Genomic DNA, 21,761 nt, shown 5'->3' on the forward strand with positions numbered 1-21,761 from the left:
ACCTTGGGAACAGTTGTGGGGTGGGGTTCAGACCTGCTCAGGGAGACAGCAGGAAGGGTGAAATGGGGTGGCTGTCTTGAAGTCAGCCATTTGTGTGTTTCAAGGACGAGTAAGCCAGGTACCAGACCTGTATGTAGTTCAAGAGGCAGGGGGATTGCCTGGAGTTTAAGGAAATCTCGGGTACTTGGGCCATTTCCTGAGTTCAGCTATTCTAAATAAGGCTGCTGTGAACACTTGACGAGCAGGCTCTTTTGGGGATCCCCTACCTTTCTGCAGTGAGTACCTGTGAGCACGGTCATTGGGTGGCACATGTTTGTACGGTTTTCTGAGGCTCCGGGAGACCTTCCTCTGAAAGTGATGGCTACATTTTGTACTTGCTGAGGGCTGTTTTGTTCCATATGCTCAGTAGCCTGGGGGTGCTGCCAGTCTTGGGTTCAAAGTTCAGGCCACATTTCCTGGAGACTTGTGTTGGTAAGTAAGCATCTTCTAAACGTTAACATGCTGCCTTTCTTACTAAAGTTGCTCTCTGACACTTTCATACGTGTGTGTAACTCACCTGATCGCTTACCTGCCCCCCCTCTTGTCACTCTTTCCTCTGTGTATCCCCTTTCACACCCCCACACCTTGTTTTGTTTTGTGACCCAGCTGAGTTTAATCAGGGGGCTCTGTGTGACTGTGGTATGACACTGTCCAGGAGCCTGATGGGCTGACCAGTGAGTACACAGCTAGATAATGACTCCTCTTCTAGACTCTCCAAATCTCCAGTAGTTTAAGAGAGAGGGGTAGCGTCCCCCATCTGTGGTTGATGCAGACATGGCCAGTCTTATACAGGTCAAGACAGGTAATTAACTGCTGAGTTCATGGCTATGATGGCTGCCATTTTGTAGCCGTTCTCTCCGTCTTCTTTCTGCCATATTCACAGAGCCTTAAGAGTGGACACTAGGCTACCTATTCTCAACACCTTCATCAGCTATGTTTTAGTGTTTGTCGTCGTTTATGGACAGAGGCTCTGATTAAGGCTTTTGTCTTAATTGATTAATAGCATTTGTCCATGGGTCCCAGTGTAGCCCTTTGGCAGTTTGACACCATGTCAACTTAACTACAACAGCAGTAGTAAGTTAGCCCCTAGGGTCTATGACTTCCCCAGCCATGTTTTTGACCAGGTTCACAGTACCAGGCATAGGTTTTTCTCCCATGGAGGGAATCAGATCCAATCACAGAGCAGCTGGTTACCCCTATAGCAGTCATACCACTGTTGTGTATGTGGGCAGAGTTCATGTGGCAGGTTGGTACTGGTTTACAGAGTTAAGATCTTGATGTTCTCCTCCCTTAGCAGCCCACATAGTATTTTCCAATGGATGAAAGGTAGCTGGCAGAGGGCAAGTTCCGGGGCAGGTTTGGTTTGATTTCTGTAGCTCTTGTCACCAAAGCATGTGGCATCTTCAGCAACAGGGTCTCATCATAGAGTTCAGCTAGACAGCCATGAGGGGGGTCACCGTATAGTTCAGCTGGGCAGCCATGAGGGGTCACCATATTGTTCAGCTGGGCAGCCATGAGGGGTCACCATATAGTTCAGCTGAGCAGCCATGAGGGGGTCACCATATAGTTCAGCTGGGCAGCCATGAGGGGTCACCATATAGTTCAGCTGGGCAGCCATGAGGGTGCTTAGAGCCTTGTGTTATTTAGACCCTCTGAGGTTTCCCTGGCCAACAACTGGCACTAGTGTCAAGGTCTTAACTCTTTTGAGATGGAGTATCCCAGCCTGCTCTGGCCTCTTGTCCTTGTGAATACTTCTGTGGGTGTGTATAGATGTGTGCATTTACACAGAGAGGGCAGAGATCAAGTTTGTATTGTTCCTTCGGAGCTTGTGTTTTGAGTCACAGTCTCTTACTGGGCTTTGGGGGTCCATTAGTAGCACTGTTTGACCAGTTAGCCCCAGGGATTCCTCACCCCATCTCTACCTCCCTCATGCTGAGATCACAAGCAGTCATATCTAGATTTCCTCGTGGGAAACCGTCGTGTTCTCATGTTTGCGTTGGAAGCACTTTCCAGACTGAACTGCCTCCCCAGCTCCAGTTCAGAGTGATTTTTTAGTTCACTGGGGGGATATCGTTTTGACCCACATGTTATTTTTATTAGCATGCTTAGTTTCTGTGAATATTTACAGGCTTGAAAGTACAGGTTTATAAACTTTGACTGTAATTCTACCCTGGTGACTGTTGTCAGGAGTATCTTACCTATAGAAAGACTCGTTCTATGGCACACGGTCTTCATGACAGAAACACCACACGCTCTTGTTGAAGACTGTGTCTTCTGCAGCTGGAGAACTGTGCCCAAGAACTGCAGCCCGGGTTAAGGCTGGAGAGTTCTGTTTAGCTCATTTATAAATTCACTGCTTCGGTTGTTTTAGTAATTAGTGTCATCAAATCTCCAGCTCTGTAGCTCGCCCCTCAGCACTGTTGATACATGGCCGTGATTCTATCTCCCTGATGAACTGTCGTTTCTGGCAACATTGCCCTGGTCTGTTTAGCTGGTACACTGCTGTTCACATGGTGTGTCTTCCCACATCCAGTTACTTTCATCCCGTCTTAAATGTGCACTTCTTGTAGGCACTCTTGTTTTTATGTTGAAATTGATCATGACATCCTCTCCCTTTTAGCTATACTTGGACTTGCTTCTGGGTCTCTCTCTTCCTGGGTCTTCTTTCCTGGGTAGTGGCCAGTACTTGCCTTGCTCTGTATCTGTTTATTCACATTGGTCAGGGGCTTACCCAGGGAAGTCCTAGCTCCCTGCACAACACTGTCTGTCCCCACGATGGGAATGTGGCCATTCCCTTCCTTTTAGCTCAGCATCTCTGGGTGGGCTGGCTTGTCCATGAGCCAGCCCCAATTCCTCTAACCAGAGTGTGTGGTGGTGTTCATCTATCTACCTAGTGACATTCTATCTTACTCCTCTACTCTGCCTCCTACAGAATGTTTGTCTGGAGTTTCAACATATGGGGTTGTGCCTGGTGGGAGCTGTTACATGGGCATCATACTGTTCACCCTCCTAGCATCAGGATTCACACATTCCCACAGCACATGAACAGGAACTGATTTTTTTTTTAAGCATTGTGGGTCATGTGATTTCTCTCTCTCTTTACATTTTAAACTGTTCTTAGTTCGTGGCTAGCTTTGGCTTGCAGACACTTTTCCAACTTCCTCTGTCTACTGAATCAGGAAGTCATTTTAGAGCAGAGGTGAATGACAGGGAGCTTAAATAGTGATGAAATTTACGAAACTAAGAAACTGACCACCAGAAAAGGTAAATGGAGCTGTAATTCTTTAATTTTAAAAAGTTGGCTATATTTACCTGTGATAGGACTCGTGCCACAGTGCACATGTGGAGGTCAGAGGGCAGCATTCAGGAACTGGCTTCCTCCTTCCATCGTGTGCTTCTCAGGGACCAAATGCAGTTATTAGGTCAGTCTTTAGTGTGGGCTTGTAATTCATAAACATTTCTGACAGGTTGGGGATTTAGCTCAGTGGTAGAGTGCTTGCCTAGCAAGTGCAAGGCCCTGGGTTTGGTCCTCAGCTCCAAAAAAAGAAAAAAAACAAAAAACAAAAAACAAAAAAAACAACATTTCTTACAGTATCTTTAGTGTCACCCTCACAAGGTCTTCAGAATGAGCTCCTCTGTGCCCTTCAAGGGAGCCCTTGGCTCCACTGAGATGAAGTTACAGAGAAAGTGCAGGGGCTTAATCTGTGCTCACTGGTGCCTGGAGGGACAGGATTATAGGTTGGGAAGGTCTCTGTGTGTAAAATAAAAGGTCACTATTTTTAATGTATAAAAGTACTGCAGTTACTTAATTAGGAAATATGTCTTAAAATTTTTGAGATATGGTCATACATATCTTGTACAGGTGAGGCTGGAAACCTCTAGGTCTCTCAGGCTAGCCTTGGACTTCTGCCTAATACTTTTGCCTCAGCCTCCTGGGTGTTGGAATTGCAGGTGTGAGCTACCCTTGCATTTTAGATGGTAATATGTACAGTATAAAGATTAAGTTGGACCCAAGCGCCTGCCCCAGCCATGCTGGCCTGGGCTCAGCCTAAAGAAAGACACCCAAGCGCTCGCCCTGGCCACACTGGCTGGGGAGGCTGGAAGATAGTCCCCCAAGTGCAGGCTGAGGGAACCACTATGATGCATGAATGTGTGATGGAGAGGTGGGACAGATGACCTACCCAGTGAAGGGATGGGAGAGAAAGGTGGGACTGGAGACTTGATAGTGGTGAGGAGCAAGTGGGCTGAAGAAGCCATGGTGAGGCCCCGGCTCAGGCTGCTGCCAAAGGCCATCCTGGGGGTCTGTGGCCCAAGTTACTACCAAGGGCCAACTGGCTGTCTGAGGGCCATGCCGTAGGGGGGTGTGGGGAACCCATGCTGAGCTGAGTGGCCTGCCTGGGCTGCCACCTGAGGCCATGGGAACATTCCGGCCCACAATGCTTGATGGAGCGGCCCATATCTAGGTCTGTGGTCCTGTCACAGCCAGGGTCTGTTTTGATGTCCCAGGCCCATGTTACCACCAAAGGCCGTGCAGACGTCCCTGGTCTGGACTGCTGCCTGAGGCACTGTGCTGAGCTGGCCACCACACTCAGAACTGGCTCTGCCCCTCGCCTGGGCAGCACAGTTCCCCTTGATGGTGGATGGTGGGGTGAAAGGGGGGTGGGAAGCTCAGGTGACCCAGCCCCAGGTATGAGTACAGGGGAGCTGGCCTGATTGCCATGGGGTGGGGGTTGGGGTAGGGAGAGGTGTGTCCCCCACCCTCACTGGCTGCCTTGCCTGGGCAGTACAGTAGCGATGGCTGTAGTGGTGAATGACGGTGCTGGTGAGCTGGTCCCAGGGCATCTTGAGAGCAGGAGAGCTGACCCTGCCTCTTGGCAACTGCAGCTCTGGGTGAGCTAGCTGGGGCAGTGCTGGCCAGTTCACCCTGGTGGTGCAGGGGCAGGAGAGCGGGCAGGCTGACCAACTCGGCTACCACCAGGCCCAGACTCAGGGCTTCCCATTGGCCACTCCAATATCTAGGTGGAGTTTGTGACGGAGCCAGTCCTGTAGGTCCAGAGCTGTAGCAACTCCATGACACAGGGCAATGACAGGACACACAGGAGTCCAGGTGAGGATCCAGCATTAATGGTGTGGCAGAACCCAGAGGCTCCGAAACAGACTCATTCTGGTGAACGTTTGCTCGTAAGGAAGTGTGGACAAAAGGGCATGCTGGGTGACACACTGGGACACATTAAAGCTCCCATGATGGCTTTTTTGTTTTATTCTATCTTACATTCTTTTGTGGGGGAGATCGCAAGGGCAGAAGGTGAATGCAGGGACAGGGAGATGAGTGGGATTGGGGTACATGAAGTGAAATTCGAAGAATTAAAAATTAGAAAAATAGATTAGGTTTCTATTCATCTGTGGTAGATTCACAGTTGTGTATCAGGAAAACAGCACAGTTTGCACTTAACCTGAGGTTTACTGGAGTGTACGGGGTGAAATCCTCTAGTCCCCATGTGAGAGAGCTGCAGTGTTACTGCAGCTCACTGACAGGACCTGGGTAAAGACACCACTCAGACACCTACAGCGCTAAGACGCCAACGCCGGACACAGAAAGCTGTTTCGTGGCAGGACTGAAACCTTCTGGGCACACGATCTGTGGGGACTGCAGTGTAAAACCTTCAGGATCATGCTCATGATCTGCTCAGGATCTGGCAGGAGTGCAGGGCACAAGCCTTCGTTGGTTCAGTTCTGCAATGCCTGTCCAGATTCAGCTATCCAGAACCACAGCTGGTTACTTTCACCCTTGGCGAAGGCTCAGAATGGATGTGTCACCCCACTGTGGAGAACCTGAAAGCTCGCACCATCTACCCACCTCCCTTTAGGTGGTTGAAAGCACAAGCCAGCAGCCTGTCCTGGTGCCTGGTGTCTGGGAGGGAAACCGTGTTTCATTACCAGCTTGCTCAGCTCTTCAGTGCACCGTCACAGTGAGGGTTCCTGTTGGTCATTCACACCATCTGGAAAAGCTAACTCCTGCCTTTTCAGGATAATCACAAGGCTGTGGGCTGGAAGCTGTGAGACGAGGGGTTGTGTACCCTTGCCTGGGAGGAATGGACCAGCAGTCCCGTCTCCTTGCCCCGAGCCTCACAGGATGTAGAGGGCAGGAGCCACAAACTGGCCATTTTTGGGACATTCACTCAGCCTCTGTGTTCCAGGCCCCACATCCAGCTGTGGGGAAAGGTGACTCCAGCGTGAGAACTCCAGCTGAGCGGGGCCAGGAGCTCTGGCTAAGCCCCAAAGCTGCAAGGGAAGATTTGAAGCTGCCATGTGTGGGGTCACTTGTTATAGCAGTATAGCTTTAACCCTTTGGGGAAAGACTTCTAGACAGACAGACACGGTGGTGATGTCAGTGTGATGTATGTCAGGACCCTGTTTCAAAATAGGCAGACAAGGAGAGCTATGGAAGACTATGCAGAAGTAACGGAATCCTTCACTCCAACAAGTCCACCAAGAGTCTGTCACTCAGGTCGTGCTCAGGACCTGAAGTGCCGCCTGGCACTCCTAACTCTGTGGTCCATGCGACAGACACAGGGAAGACTAGAAGAGCCAGAGCTCACTGGTTCACACTGGAAGGGCCCAGTCACTCTGTCCTGTTCTCTGTGAGCTGCACCTGCTCACAGGAAACCTGGCCAGCTTAACTCAGCAGGTGGTGGGAAGCCCTGCTATTAACATCTCTGATGGGACAGCTCCCTGAGCCCTGAGCAAAATGGAGGAGGCCCTTTCTCAGTGTGGCTTCCTCTTCTCTGCCTAACCTTATCTGGGGAGCCTGACCCCACATCCTCTACCTGAGGAATGTGATCCAGTTCTTGGCAAATTCACAGGTTCAACTCCCTTTCTTCCAATAAGAACCTGGCCAGCAAGCACCTGGAATATCTCCATGTATAAACAAAGCATTCCCAGGCTTCAAGCCTCAGCCAATGTACTTTACCCTAAGAAGAACCCCTCCCACTCTCCTAAGTTTGCCCCCGTTCCCCCTGAATAAAACACATGCACAAGCTGTTTCACGGAATCCTGTCCATCTAAAAGGGCTGTAACACTGACATCCCCGAGCACTGTCCCTCAAGATCCTGCTGCCTGGTGTACAGCAGCGGCTGGGCACCCTGGAGGAGGAAACAGCACTCAGAACCACAAGTGGGCGCCCTCTAAGACTACAAAAAACCCCAAAAAAGAACCAAAACACCAGAATTGACAAAGGGGGCCCCTTTAGTCATCTCTATCCCCTGGAACTCACTCTGCAGACCAGGCTGGCCTCAAACTCAGAGATGCCTGCCTCTGCCTTCGAGTGCTGGGATTCAAGGCAGGCACTGCCAGCTGATTTCTGCTTCATCAGGGTCTTATGAGCCCAGGGCGCTGTGAGCTCGCTGCAGCCATTCCTCTCCAGCACTAGGTGCATCTGCATCTCCATGGACAGGGCTGGATAAGGATCTGGGCTACAGATGTGCTGCCGCTCTCACTGTTGGGTGTGGCTGCAGACTTTGCCCCCAGACACTAAGTCATTCTTTAGTTCAATAGAACTGGGCACTCTTACAAAAATAATGTTTATTTTTAGCAAAATGGGCCACAGAACAGAGCTAGATAGGTTCACTTCCTAATTTGGGGACTGACCTTTATTAGGCATAGCACTGTAGGCGGCTGAGTCCAGGAGTTATCCCCAGTGAGCCCTGAAAACACAGGCCAGCCATTTTCACTTCCCTGAGGAAAGGACGTCTGTCACCACGCTGTCATCCACAGCTGCCGAGGAGCACAGAACTGAAAAGAACAGGGCTCCAAAAGTTCTTGAGGTCAGCAGTGCAAGGAAGTCAGATTGGCAGATCCTGGCTGGAGACTCCCCTCCTCTCTGGAAGCCAGAGGACACCACCAGACTGTCTCTGGGTGAAGGGCCTAGGATTTCACGGGTGCCCCTCAGAACTTCTGTAGGAACCTGAGGACGAGGTCCCGTAATCGTACCCTCAGTGTCTCGTCATTGTCACAGATGATATGAGTTGAGTCTTCTTCAATCTGGATGAGCGTCTCAGCTTCCTGCAGCAGGACAATATGGCCCTTGGCCGTGTCTTCCACCTTAATGTCACTGAAGCCATGCTGTCCAAGAGAAAAGAGGAAAGCTCTCTGAAAGTGTGGCCTGACTGCGCTCCACACTGGCATTTACATTCAGCACAGCTATTTAGACATCAGGGCCAGAATCCAACCAAGAAGTTCATATTCGTGAAAGGCCCCAAACATAAAAAACTCTCGGAAAGCAGCGGATTCCTCCGCCTTTCCGAGGGCCCCAGACCCCAGGTTCATGGGGAGCTGGGTTGTTGATCCCCGGCCCTGCCTACTTTTGGTCTCTGCAGTTCTGAGCCCCAGGGAAAGCATAGTCCTCACGGCAAGGTACCATCTCCCCAGTCACTGCTAATTGTAGCCTCTCCTTAAAAATGAGAGCTACAGCTAAGCCAGGAAGAGCTATGCAACAAGAGCCCGAGGCAGGACACCCATGACCTTGGAAAGGAGGTGACAACAGGGAGGGCCAGGTAAGGTCACTGTGGAGAGCAAGTTATCGTGAGGAATAATAATTTAAAAAGGTGACACTTGAAACTCTTGGTTCCTATAGGGAGCCCCTCAGGCCTTGAGGAAGATGGGGTCCTTTACTCATCTACAGAACTGTGGGAAGATCTCAAGGGCAGTTTGGGAAAATCAAAAGATAAAGAAAACCAAGCCTGAAATGGGAAGCGTTGTTTTTGAAACTTAAAAGAGGTCAGCAGCTGAGACTATGGTTATTAGAGCTCAGCAGGAGAATGTCCATTCCTGCCATCATGTACTGGAGTTTCTCAGAGCATGCCCCATCCTCAACCCATCCCTCTCTTCCTAGTAAGGGCGATAATGTGGAAACATTAACCGTCACAATCCTGTGACAAAGACTAAATTACAAAGATCTTTAAGGTTGTGTCCTCTACCCTCCCAGCACAAATGCAGTCAAGAAATCTCCTTGATAGGGCTGGAGAGCTAGCTGCATGGCTAAGAGCACACCTGCTCTTCCAGAGGTCATGGCTTGATTCCTAGCATCCAAATGGCAGCTCATAATTGTAACTCATTTCAGGGGATCTGACCTCCTCTCTTGGCCACCCCATGGCCTGTCTAGCCTATGGGCACCAGGCATAGGTACACAGATAAATATGCAGGCAGAGCACCCATACACACACAAAAAACTCTCTCTTTTGAAAGAAGCAGCCATTGGGGCCCATGGGATAGACAGTCACTGAGACAACACAACGTCTTCTTTCTTGCCTGTCTCTTCCACCCACTTCTGACTGAATCCCTGACCTACCTAGTCACGCATGCTAGCCCTCCCAGATTAGTGCTGGCTAATTCCTGTGGGCAGCCTGGCTCCACAGAGTGCAGGCAACCTCTACTGTGCCACGTCTGCTGCTGCTCCCTAGCTGTAGACGGAAGGACAGAGCTGGTGGTGAGCAGAGACTAGGGACAGCCAGGGAGGAAGATGTTCTCTGGCTTGGTCCATTTTGAGCCTCTTCTTGTTCTGTAACGTCCTAGCACATCCCTGGGGCAGAGCAGGCCACCAAGCTCACCTTTTCCAGGGTCTGCACAAACTGTTCTACTGGGATGGAGCCGCTCAGCAGAGGCTTCAGCACTTTGCTGTCAGGAACGTCCTCGCTCACCCGCTTCCTCTTCTTACTGCTGGTGGGCTGGGTGGGCTTGGGAGGGGGCTAGGACAGAAGGAAAATGTGGCTTTCAGTGAGCACCTCTTCACTGATTCGGTGGCCATGACACGACCTGCTGGCCTGGCACGAAAACCAGGCTCAGCAGCTGGGTTCCACCTGAGTTAATGCGAGCCATGCTTGGGATCATAGCCACCTTGCAGTAAAAACCAGGGTTGCATTTCCAGGAACTCCACTACTTGCTGATGAACCCTCCCAATAGTCACTGGCAGCCACGGCCATGCATGCTGACTACCGCAGGCAGCGGTAGAAAAGCATTAGGAGGTCAGAGAACTCCTGGACCTCAGGGCTCTGAGGATCAGCCCAGGGAATGCATGGCAGCAAACACAGTGCCTATACTCAGTGCTAGCTGCAGGAGCACGCCACACAAAACACACACACACACACAAAACACACACACACACACACACACACACACACACACACACACACACACACACACACACACACACACTCTCACACCCCCTGGAAGGACTGCTTCTGAGGAGTGTGGCCCACCCACACGCCAGGCTTCCTGCCTTCCTGGCTCTATGCTGTGCTTGTATTTCCAGGCATCACAAGGGATGGACACTGTCCACAGCTTTCAGGTCTCACCCTGCACCCTCAGGTATGGGCTCAACAAGGAGCGTGCTGCTTCAAGAGCTGGGGACAGGAAACTACTCAGGCTGGCTTACGTGGCTTCTTTGAGGCATGTGGCCTGAGGAAGAAGCAGCTAAGAGTGTGTATGAAGTTGTTTCAAGTACACGTGTCTCAGTCAACCCAAGCTTCAGTGTCTGATTGCGGTGAACTGGGAGCTGTTGGGCGGACAGAGCTTTCCTAAGGGAAGGGGTCTCCTGGGTCCCCACCCAGCCTCGCACGTGCCCCGGGTACCTGAAGCACATGTTTGTTATCCTTAGTGTGCAGCACAGCCGAGACAGTCGCCAAGGAGATGCCAGGCTTGATCTCCATGGGCACCAGGGAGTCCGCCAGCTGAAAGTAAAATGCAGGATGTCGCATAGGCTCCCTGAGTGGGAGGGAAGATCCCAGCATAAAGAGTGTCCCAGGGCTTAACACTGAGCTCTTAGCATTCTCTGTCCTGGTGGTAAAGGCCTCCAAGGACGGCCATTCTATCGTTCTTGATTTATTTATACTACTGTAGTCTAAAATGACCAGAGAACTCAGTGCATGAATCAGGTATATGCTTCGTAAGTCTCCTGCCCACCACAGTGATGCGAGGAGAGAAGAAAGGAGGCGGAAGACCACTGGCTAGGACAGTGAAGGAGGAGGGAGAGCACTGGCTAGGACAGTGAAGGAGGAGGGAGAGCACTGGCTAGGACAGTGAAGGAGGAGGGAGAGCACTGGCTAGGACAGTGAAGGAGGAGGGAGAGCACTGGCTAGGACAGTGAAGGAGGAGGGAGAGCACTGGCTAGGACAGTGAAGGAGGAGGGAGAGCACTGGCTAGGACAGTGAAGGAGGAGGGAGAGCACTGGCTAGGACAGTGGAGGAGGAGGGAGAGCACTGGCTAGGACAGTGGAGGAGGAGGGAGAGCACTGGCTAGGACAGTGAAGGAGGAGGGAGAGCACTGGCTAGGACAGTGAAGGAGGAGGGAGAGCACTGGCTAGGACAGTGAAGGAGGAGGGAGAGCACTGGCTAGGACAGTGAAGGAGGAGGGAGAGCACTGGCTAGGACAGTGAAGGAGGAGGGAGAGCACTGGCTAGGACAGTGAAGGAGGAGGGAGAGCACTGGCTAGGACAGTGAAGGAGGAGGGAGAGCACTGGCTAGGACAGTGAAGGAGGAGGGAGAGCACTGGCTAGGACAGTGAAGGAGGAGGGAGAGCACTGGCTAGGACAGTGAAGGAGGAGGGAGAGCACTGGCTAGGACAGTGGAGGAGGAGGGAGAGCACTGGCTAGGACAGTGGAGGAGGAGGGAGAGCACTGGCTAGGACAGTGGAGGAGGAGGGAGAGCACTGGCTAGGACAGTGGAGGAGGAGGGAGAGCACTGGCTAGGAAAGTGGAGGAGGAGGGAGAGCACTGGCTAGGACAGTGGAGGAGGAGGGAGAGCACTGGCTAGGACAGTGAAGGAGGAGGGAGAGCACTGGCTAGGACAGTGAAGGAGGAGGGAGAGCACTGGCTAGGACAGTGGAGGAGGAGGGAGAGCACTGGCTAGGACAGTGGAGGAGGAGGGAGAGCACTGGCTAGGACAGTGGAGGAGGAGGGAGAGCACTGGCTAGGACAGTGAAGGAGGAGGGAGAGCACTGGCTAGGACAGTGGAGGAGGAGGGAGACCACTGGCTAGGACAGTGAAGGAGGAGGGAGACCACTGGCTAGGACAGTGCCCGGGTATCATCGAAGCACTTTGCATGTGGCTCCTGGGTACTGCAGCAGGGACCGTCAGGGCAGCTGCGAGTCAGTGTGTGCTGGGCTGTGCGCACCCAAACGCCTCTACTTCAGAGATGGCCCATGGGCTCCATACAGTGTCTGAAGTCCTCTCAGAGCCTACCAGACTCCTCAGCATGCACACCAGGCAGATTCCCTTCACGCTTTCTTTCGCTAACCCATACCTTCTCTGCGTTTTTTGTTTGTTTGTTTGTTTGTTTGTTTTTGTATCCCTAGCAATCTGGTGTCTCCTACTGTGACCTGAGCGGGATGGTGCCTTTTCCTGTGCAGCCACAGTGTGCACATGGCAGAGAGCTCAGATGTCGTCTGGGGTCCTGGTGCTCAGGAGTGGCTATGTGCTGTCCTCAGATGCACGGCTTCCACCGAGCCAGGCTGCTTCATTTCAAAACAAACTGAAGTGTGCAAGATGCCATTCCATAAGCATTGGGATTCAATGCCAGTTGAGTAGGAGAAGCAGCGTACAGCATTTAAACATCAACAAACGGAGGGCTGCTCCATGAAGTGAGAGAGCATAGGAGGAGGGTGAGGAGTTCCACACCTCGGCAGTTACCCAACACCTGACGGTGCCAGGTCACATCCCGCAGCCCTGCCCTGCTCACAGACAGTTTGCCTGGTCCGTAAGTGGCTGCTCTCGGTACAATTGAGGCTGACGTGGGGGGCCCGAGGATGCCATCCTGGGGACCAAGTTGGTGAGAGAGTCCCTGGGCAGTTGTAAGACACTGTCAAGGTGGGGCTTCTCGGAGAGGACAAATGACCAGCGTGTGACACCTCTGGCTCCATAGGAGCCAGTCCAGACCCCCAAACCATGCAACTCAGGTCAACGCTCTCCCTCCACGCCTCGTAAGGAGGCCAGGAGGCCCATCTATGAGAACAGGTCTAAGATCTGTTTGTAAATCCTCCTTCCTGGAAGGCTAGATAAAGAGGCTGCAGTCTGGGGAGAGGGACTTCCTCTAACTGCAGCAGACTTTAACCCTTTCATCTCCCACACGCACTTTCCAGGGCTGTGGCCCGCACATGCAGCAGCACCTGGAGAAAGCCCTCTCAGACGAGGAAAGGATGGTGGTGGAGCAGAGGAGGGAGCAGAGCATCGTGAGAGAAACTCGGAGGACCTCACACAGCTGAGCCATCTGTTTTCTGGAACTGAGACCTTTTCTCAGAGAAAGCCATTTATTCAAACCAAAGATGTTTGAAGGTCTCTGACAGGCACCGAGGAACCCGAGTGCTGGAGGCCGCTGGGCAGCACACCCATCCCCCACCCCCTTGCTCTACAGCCACCCTTCTCCCTTCTCTCCCTCAGCCTCAGCGGAGTGACCTAAGCACAGCACCACTTGACGGTGGCATCATTTGTACAATGCGCCTTTTACATCTCCTTGTGATAGAACGAAAGCTAGCACTTAGAAGGTAAGCCATTTAGACAGTTGTCTCCACATCAGGTAAAGGTTCGCAGTTTACATCTCTCCTTTCTCATACATAATTCCAGGAAGATGTGCAACCCTCAGAGGGCACTAGCATCCTACATGGTGGGGACGCAGGCTGTCACCTGCAGGGCCACACCAGGCTAACTAACCTGAAGAGCGGTCGCTTGCCTGAGGGTCTGTGCTCTTCCCTTCATTTCTGAGACACTGGCCATGCCCCTGAGGACACTCTGGTGGAAACCAGGCTTTTAAGGGCGAAAGGGCAGCAGCTCACCTCTGGCATGATTTCAATTTTCTCATAGCGTCGTTTGAAGGGCAGGGCGAGGACCTCAGCCCGCCGATAGGACATGGCTGGTGGCTGGCAGTCGATCATGAGGTCCATCCTGTGAGACTGGGCTGGGGGTGGCTGGGTGTACTGCTCAGGACAGACCACGTGCAGGGGCTGAGGAGCAAGGGGACAGAGATCAGAGAAAAGGGCAGGCACTGGGTGCAGAGCAGCAGCCCTAAGCTTCTTTCTGAGCCCTACTATAGCACCTTGATGCTCAAGCCCACAATCAGGCTGCTAGAACACACTCTCTCAAAGCGGGCTAACCCACGGGGTGGCGAGGACAGCTCCTGGAACCTAGGTGGTTGAGGGAAGGATGTAACTTTTGTGGTGATATCCACTGTGTCTACTCCCTAAGCTGAGCTCAGCTCCTTGGGTGCAGTCTTCCTATGATACCTGCCCTCTACGCTATCACAAGCCCTTGACTAATTAGCAAGAATCTCAGCTCTGTGCTAGCCCAGTATTCTGTTTTTGCGTATCTTAGACTATTCTCAGATCAGTGGGAACTGGCAGGCCACATGCCTACCTGAGTATGACGGTGAATCAGAGATGATAGAACTATTCGTACAACTCTCACCAAGCTGAACACTAATGCTGGAAATCCCCAGGTCAGTGATTGCTCCTGCCCTGAGAGTTTGGATTAAGTCACAAATCCTCTGAATGAAGGTTTCCAGCGGCTAGGCCTGGTTGGATCTAATAAGCTTGTTCTTTCGAGCTAGTACTTTTAGGGCCTGTATTTTTCCTGACCTGGCTAGCATCTGACAGCTTTGTGTCTTGCCTCAGCCTGAGTGTCCTCCAGAGTGTCACTTACTGGATGTGGGCACTAGACAGCGTCTGATATCTAGGATTAGCATGTGACAGAGGGGTGTGAAGCTGGCTTAGGGACTGGCTTGAAGTAGCTTAGTGATGAAAAGAACCAGGCCCTATCTATTCCCTCTGCATGCTGAGGGGCACACATGACGCTCTGTCCACCCGAAGTGACAAGCTGGAGCTCCAGCGTCCATCTTCCTTGCCTCTCTTCCTGTTTCTTGTCACCCTGTCCTACCTTTTGTACATGGGTACTATCATGATGGCAGTCTGTGAGGGAGATGAGAGAGCTAAAGGTAAGATGAAGGAGGCAAGCATTCTCGCAATGACCGGGTGACGGAGTGGGCCCCTCAGCAGACACTCGAGCTCTGAGGATCCTAGTCAGGCACAGACCCTTCCTCGCACAGGGTCTCAGCTGTCTTCCTTGCCAGCTCTAATTGCTCCCCTACCCCCACTTTCTGTCCCAGTGCCTGGCTTATCTCCTGCCACCCTGTGCAGAAACCCCCATTTTACTTGAATTACTTTTCCTTGCAGAAAAATCAGAACAACCACGAACCTAGCATGTAACTCGGCTCAGATTTAGGCACAGTGAGTGACTTGGAGGGGAAGGGCATCTACATGCTTTTCTGTGGCCACACTGGTCCTCATCAAAAGCACCCAATTAGGCCTTCTTTCCCTCCCCTTTCATTTCTTTAGAGGGGAAACCTTTTCAGAGAATAAAGATCATTTCCTGAAGTCTGAAGGGGAACAGGCAGCACCGTACACAACTGAAGACAGGCTTCTGTGAAGAGGCAGCTTCAGAGCATGGCTGGGTAGACCTGGTCCACAAAGAGCCACGTTCAGACCCTGGCCCAGAGGAAAACAGTGAGTGTAGACCCAGGTCAGTCCTTTGTTTACCTGCACTTCTTTAAGCAGCTTTGACACCTGGATGAAATTCAGTCGAGTGTCAATTGGACAGTAGATGCACTTCATGGCCAGTGGCTGGTAAGGAGCCAAGGCCTCCAGGTAGGAGAAATCGGGTTCTACGAAAGTGTAAACAGCGAACTTTAATATTCAGGCAGAGACAACACCAAGCCAGCTGCAGCTGATGTGGTCAGGGCCAAGCAGACAGTCCTTTCGGGAAGGATGACAAGGAACAGAGTATGGACCGTGGGGGAAAGAGAGGAGGTGGGGAGGCTGCCGAGGCACGGGCGCAGGCTGGAAGCTTACGAAACAGAGACGATGAGACAAATACGGGATAGACAGGAAATGGACTTTGCTCTAAACAAACCATCAGCTCAAAACAGAAAGGAAAAGGAACTGTGTGTGGCTGTACACTTTGGAGGCTGGGAGGCAGGGAACTGCTAGTTTAAGGCCATTCTGGGCTAAACAGTGAAGACCCTGTCCCAAAAAGAACAAAGTAACATCATAGAAAGTTGTCATTCGGAAGCACAGCAGTGATAATGTATTCAGGAGTCATTAATCAGTGCTGAAATTCCGGATAGAAAGCTGGGGAAGAATGGGATATACATTCTCTTGAGCTCCTGCAAGAGCTCAACAGGAGGGCTGGAAAGACGGTGTAGTGGTTAGGAACACTGGCTGCTCTTCCAGAAGTCCTGAGTTCAATTCCCAACAACTACATTGGGGCTCACAGCCATCTATAATGGGTCTGATGCCCTCTTGTGGCACGCAGGTGTACACATGTAGAGAGAGCACAAATACACATAGAAACAAACAGTTTACAGTGGCAGGACCTGCACAGCCACAGGAATACCCCATCAGCTGCTCAGAATTAACATCAGGTGGGACACAAAGCACTGCAGACACTTACTGGGTGTCAGACCTCAGACATCACAGAGACCTGGTCCATGTTAACAGGCTCTCCCACCAGGAGCCCAGACCTTCAGAGGAGCAATCTGTCACATTGCCTAGTTTTTCTCTCAACAGCTACCAGTGCTTGCTTGGCAGGGAGTATTCATACCAAATGAGCTGTCCACAGAGCCAAGAGAACAGTATATTGTGCTCACCCCACAATACCCAAAGGTATTGGGGTATAGGCTGTCTAAGACTTCCTCTCAGCTTATCCAACTACTGAGGCAATGGACCTCAAAGAATTAAAGCCTCCCCATGACTCTCACATTGGGGTAGGAAAAGACTGAAATGCTAATTGCAGCCAGAGGAGGACCCCTCTCCCCACCCACGAAGAGATTTCACAGTCCAGCAACTTACAGGACCACTCTGCAGCAGAGGATGATGGGTCAGTGATGGGCAGAACCTCATCCTGACCAGGACTGCTAATTAGGCATACGCTAAGACCTCTACTTAAATGTAAATCTATGTTCTACCCCAAAGATGGGTCCCTCACCTGTTCTTCATGATATGGCCACTCTGAATGACTCTTCCTCTGCTTTTCCCTATTTTGTCCCTTTACTTGGCATCTTAGGGATGGGTGGCTGAGCCCAGCTTTTAGGATTGCCAGAGCCACGCTTTCATTCTAAAACCTCTGCTAACATGGCCACCCCAGAAGGAATACTATATAGTCGTCAACACAAGCAGCAAAGGCAGACAAACTCCGCCTCACTTGAGCAGGGATTAGAAACCACCCACCAGCCAGTGAAATGTCAGCATGTTGCCCAGTGCTACCACGAATCAAGTCACAGCCTTTGGCTTCTTAACTGGACTCTCTCACTGTGCCCATGGAAGTCTTTAACTATTGTCACATGATATAGCTCAGAGAGAGCAGGAGAGACCAGCCACTCCCTTACCACATGGTATTATCTGACAACCTCAGCAAATTCTGATGATGGCCAAGTTTTGGGCTTTGTGAATTAATCTACTACGACCTGACAGCCTGTCTTTGTTTTCCAAAGGTGTCTGAGGAACCACAAAGTAGTCCCTAAGGGTCAGGAGCTCCTGGCACAGCTGAGCCACTGTTGGACGCACACTTCACAGAGCACCAATGTGGGACGGGGCTATTAGTGACCATAACAAATCCACGAAAACCTTTCTAAAAATCCAGCTCCAACTCAAAGTTAACCCTGTTCCAGCCCAACAGGGGTAATTATCCCAGCCTGGTTATATTCTTGCTTCTTCTACACAGGACACCGAGATGACTAATTGTAGAATTCTTGTGATGTCACCCAACATCTGTGAATCTGTCACCCCATCTCTGCCGAGAAGAAGGTGACGCTAGGGATGGTGTGATGGCTATTCCTGGTTGTCAACTTGACTATCTCTGGAACACATTACAGTTCAGAAATAGAAGGCACCTGTGAGAGATTACTTTTGCTTGGTTTGAGGTGGAGAATCCATTTCTAATTCAGACCTTTGAGGTGGGAAGACACACCTTTAATGTGGGCCACACCTCTGCTGACAGCCTATATAGGACAAGAAGGGAACTTTTGCTCTTTGCCTGCTTGCCTTTGCCTTGCTAGCACAGCATCCTTCACTGGCCTATTTCTTCAGGATAACAGCATATACTAAAGACCAGCTGAGACATTCAGCCTTGGGAGACTGAGCAACTACTGGATTATTGAACTTTCCATTGACAGCCATACTGATAAATAATATCTATCTATCTATCTATCTATCTATCTATCTATCTATCTATCTATCTATCTATCTATCTATCTACCTATCTATGAATGAAGAGAGATTCATTCTCCCCCTAGAAAACCCTGACTAATATAGATTGTCATGTTTGAGGCTATACTAAGCTTTCAGGATTCTGACTTCACAGCCTGTGAGATTTCTAAGCTTAAAGGCAGTGTGAAGAAGACCTTACAGTGATAAAATAGGGAGAATCCCTAAGTCACCTCTGTCTGGCCTTATCTCATTGAAGGCTTTGTTCCTTCCTGAGGAGTCTGTTTCCAGAGGAGTAGCTGTAAGCCAGAGCAGACCATAGTCAAAGATCCAAGATTCAGCTATGTAAACAATCCCGACCGGTGAGACCCGGCCAACATTGGAATCACTGAGGTTCTCAACGCCTTATAAAATCCTATCCCAAAGCACTACAGCAGATTTCAGCATTGAAAAAGAAAAGAGAAGAACAGAAATAAAAGTTGTGTTGACAAACAGTTGCCCAACATGGCTTTACTTTTATTTCTTTTTTTCAAAAGATTTATTAAATTTATTATATATAAGTACACTGTATCTGCCTTTAGACACACCAGAAGAGGGCATCAGATCCCATTACAGATGGTTGTGAGCCTCCATGTGGTTGCTGGGAATTGAACTCAGGTCCTCTGGAAGAGCAGTCAGTGCTCTTAACCACTGAGCCATCTCTCCAGCCCTACTTTTATTTCTTTATATCTATGTTGTTCTTGTTATTTTTGGAGACAGGGTGCTCTGGAATTTGATCCTCCTGCCTCAGCTTCTCCAGTGAGGAGACTAGGGTGTGCAAGGCTGATGGGCTGCATTGATACTTTCCTCTCTACCCTGGAGGCTCACGCCTTGTCTGCCCGATGGAAGGACAGGAGCCTTGTTTACTCTTTAAGATTTACCTGTAAATATGACGGTGTTGAGGCTGGACTTCCCCCAAAGCTCCATGAAGTGGACGACGTCCCCAAACCGGAGGGAAGGATGCCCCGTGAACAGCACACACGGCTGTCTGAAGTCATGGCTGAAGTCTCCGTGGATGCTGCGGTAGTGCTTCAGCTTATTGGTCTGAATGAGCTAAAACACAACCCAGAGCAGAGGAACATGGCTGAGCTGCAGAAATGCTGAACAAGACAACGAGACGGCAAGCGGGACTAGGAAGACACTGCAGAAGCTACACCTGCCTGAGGGCTGCTGTCCCAAGTCTGCAGAGATAACTCACCAGGACAGCAAGTGAGCATCTGGAGACACTCGACACCAGGCACCAGCGGGGAATGCCAATCAAAGCAGCAGATGCTGCTCCTTTCCAGTACAATGGCCAAATGCTGGCTAGAGTGTGGGACTGAGGGCTCCTCCCCTCCTTGCTGGTGGGATGAGAAATGGCACAGCCACCGTGGAAGGCTTTGTTGTTGTTTGTTAAACCAAAGTATACATACACTTCCCAGAGGACCCAGTAACCATGCTCCTCTGGTGTTTAAACAGAACTGCCAACGCCTGACACCAGGAACGTCCTGCAGTTGGTCAACAGATAAACCGGCACATCGACAAGACTGAACTATGAACTCAGTGCTGAAGACGCTCTGAGAAGATGGAGATGAATGTATTAGTAAGCTAAAGATGAGGACGTGAAAAGGTGTGCACTGCTTTACTTGAACTATGGCCTTCTGGGACAGACACTGCTGTGGAGGCTGCGCCGTGAAGTCCACGTGACTCTGGATGGGCCTTTGAGAGCACAGTAGGGGCACCCCCAGAGCTCCTGGCTTTTTTGGCAATATTCTCATGTATTACGGCATACAGAACAAAGGCGCCAAGTGTGTTTTTGGCTGTGCCAGACACTGCTCTTTCGGGAGTGGAGATATCATCTGAGAATTAACAAAAATCAAGGAATAACCTGTCCAGTAACAGGAGAACTAAGAGTGAGTTAATTTACTGTTGAGTATCTGTGATTCAGGACTGACGGACGGCTGCGATAACATGGCAATAAGACCGCGAGCCACACAGAAATGTGTGTGATGGGGATCGAACAGTGGCTCAGCCACGCCTGCCAGGTCTGCAAGGAAAGGACCTTTCCATCTTGTTAGCTGCAACGTCATCCCCACCACTGAGCCTTTCCATACGGGTCTGGGAATACTCGGCTGGTCAAGTGCTTGCCTTACAATCACAAGGACCTGAGTCTGGACCCTCAGCACCCATATACGGAGCTGGAGTGCCTATGTGTCCAGTGCTGGGGATGTGCAGCCAAGTGCATTCCTGAGGGCTGAAGCCGGCATGGCTGAATTAACAAGCTCCAGGCTCAGTAAGAGAACTTGTCTAAAAAAATCAAGGTGTGTGGGGGGATTAAGGTTGATAACTGATGCATACACGCCTGCACACACACGGACATATATAAACTGTGAAAATTAAAGAAATTTTACATATGTGGTTGACATGTCTAGAAAAAACATTTTGAAGAGAATATTTACTTTTGTTTTATGTGTGCCTGCAGAAATGGAATCAGATACTCTGGAACTGGAGTTACAGATGGTTGTGAGCCACCATGTGGTGGTGGGAATTGAACCTGGCTCCTCTACAAGAGTATCCAGTGCTTTTAACCAGTGAACTATCGAACCAGCCCTTAGAAAGAACAGATTTGCTCCTTTAGAAGGTGGGAGTAGATATTCAAATAAAAGTCTCCTGCACAGAGCACAACAGGAAGGCTCCGAACTGTCCACATTTATGGTAATACAATGTGTTTATTAGAGGAAGCAAGTGAATTAAATAAATTGTGAGCTGGAGTACCTTGAACCTTTTTGTTTATTCATTATTGAAACATGGTCTCCCTGTGTAAACCTGGCTGGCCTGGAGCTCACAGCCTGTCTGCTCCTGCAGGGCTGGTTTACAGGTGTGTGTCACTGTCCCCTGCTCCACACAGGGATGGCTGGGCATGGAACTGCCAGTATCCCACGTCATACCATCATCACCTTTCTTGTGGGCCCTCGCTCACCGGCTGTTTTCTTACCTCTGCATGCGGAAAAGGTGGTTCTGGGAGGTAAACTTTACTCTGTTTGTTGTGACAAAGCCTTTAAAGAGGAAGACAGTGTTAGGAAGTCACTGCGCATCTACTCCCACCTAGTGGCGGCATCACAAACACTAAATACTCAAGTTCTTCTAAAGCTCCCTGGCTCTGACGGAATAAAAGGTGGGCCCAGCTCATGCAGGATGCTCTATTCTAAGTACAGTTTTTATAAATAAAACAAAATGACAACAAAAAAAACCCCTACTTGTTTAAAACAATCTTAGGTTTATAAAAGTGTTGGAGTACAGTTCTTATGTCCTCAGTGTCAACAATGTGTACAATTATACTCATTCTGTACCCAGCTCCCCTGTGTCCCAGGGTGGCCTGGAACTCATGAGTGCTGGTGTGACAGGTCCATGCCACTATGCCCAGGTGAGCACACAGACACTCAGGTTTTATTATAACTGCTTTGAGT

At 50.5% G+C, this 21,761-nt stretch overlaps 1 protein-coding gene across 1 annotated transcript in view; it reads right to left on the minus strand.

Moving 5' to 3' along the window:
- Nucleotides 1–7,606: 7,606 nt before the first annotated feature.
- Ints9 (integrator complex subunit 9) overlaps nucleotides 7,607–21,761 on the minus strand; it is an 84,944-nt gene continuing 70,789 nt past the window's right edge. The window contains exons 11-17 of the mRNA XM_032918222.1: nucleotides 21,290–21,350; nucleotides 19,197–19,368; nucleotides 15,613–15,737; nucleotides 13,858–14,025; nucleotides 10,665–10,763; nucleotides 9,645–9,782; nucleotides 7,607–8,160 (exon numbers count right to left, since the gene is read on the minus strand). Of these exons, the coding sequence (XP_032774113.1) occupies nucleotides 7,984–8,160; nucleotides 9,645–9,782; nucleotides 10,665–10,763; nucleotides 13,858–14,025; nucleotides 15,613–15,737; nucleotides 19,197–19,368; nucleotides 21,290–21,350 (940 nt within the window). The 3' untranslated portion in view covers nucleotides 7,607–7,983. The remainder of the gene's footprint in view (nucleotides 8,161–9,644; nucleotides 9,783–10,664; nucleotides 10,764–13,857; nucleotides 14,026–15,612; nucleotides 15,738–19,196; nucleotides 19,369–21,289; nucleotides 21,351–21,761) is intronic.

The sequence above is a fragment of the Rattus rattus genome, chromosome 12 (assembly GCF_011064425.1).
Source record: "Rattus rattus isolate New Zealand chromosome 12, Rrattus_CSIRO_v1, whole genome shotgun sequence".
NCBI classification, from domain to species: Eukaryota; Metazoa; Chordata; class Mammalia; order Rodentia; family Muridae; genus Rattus; species Rattus rattus.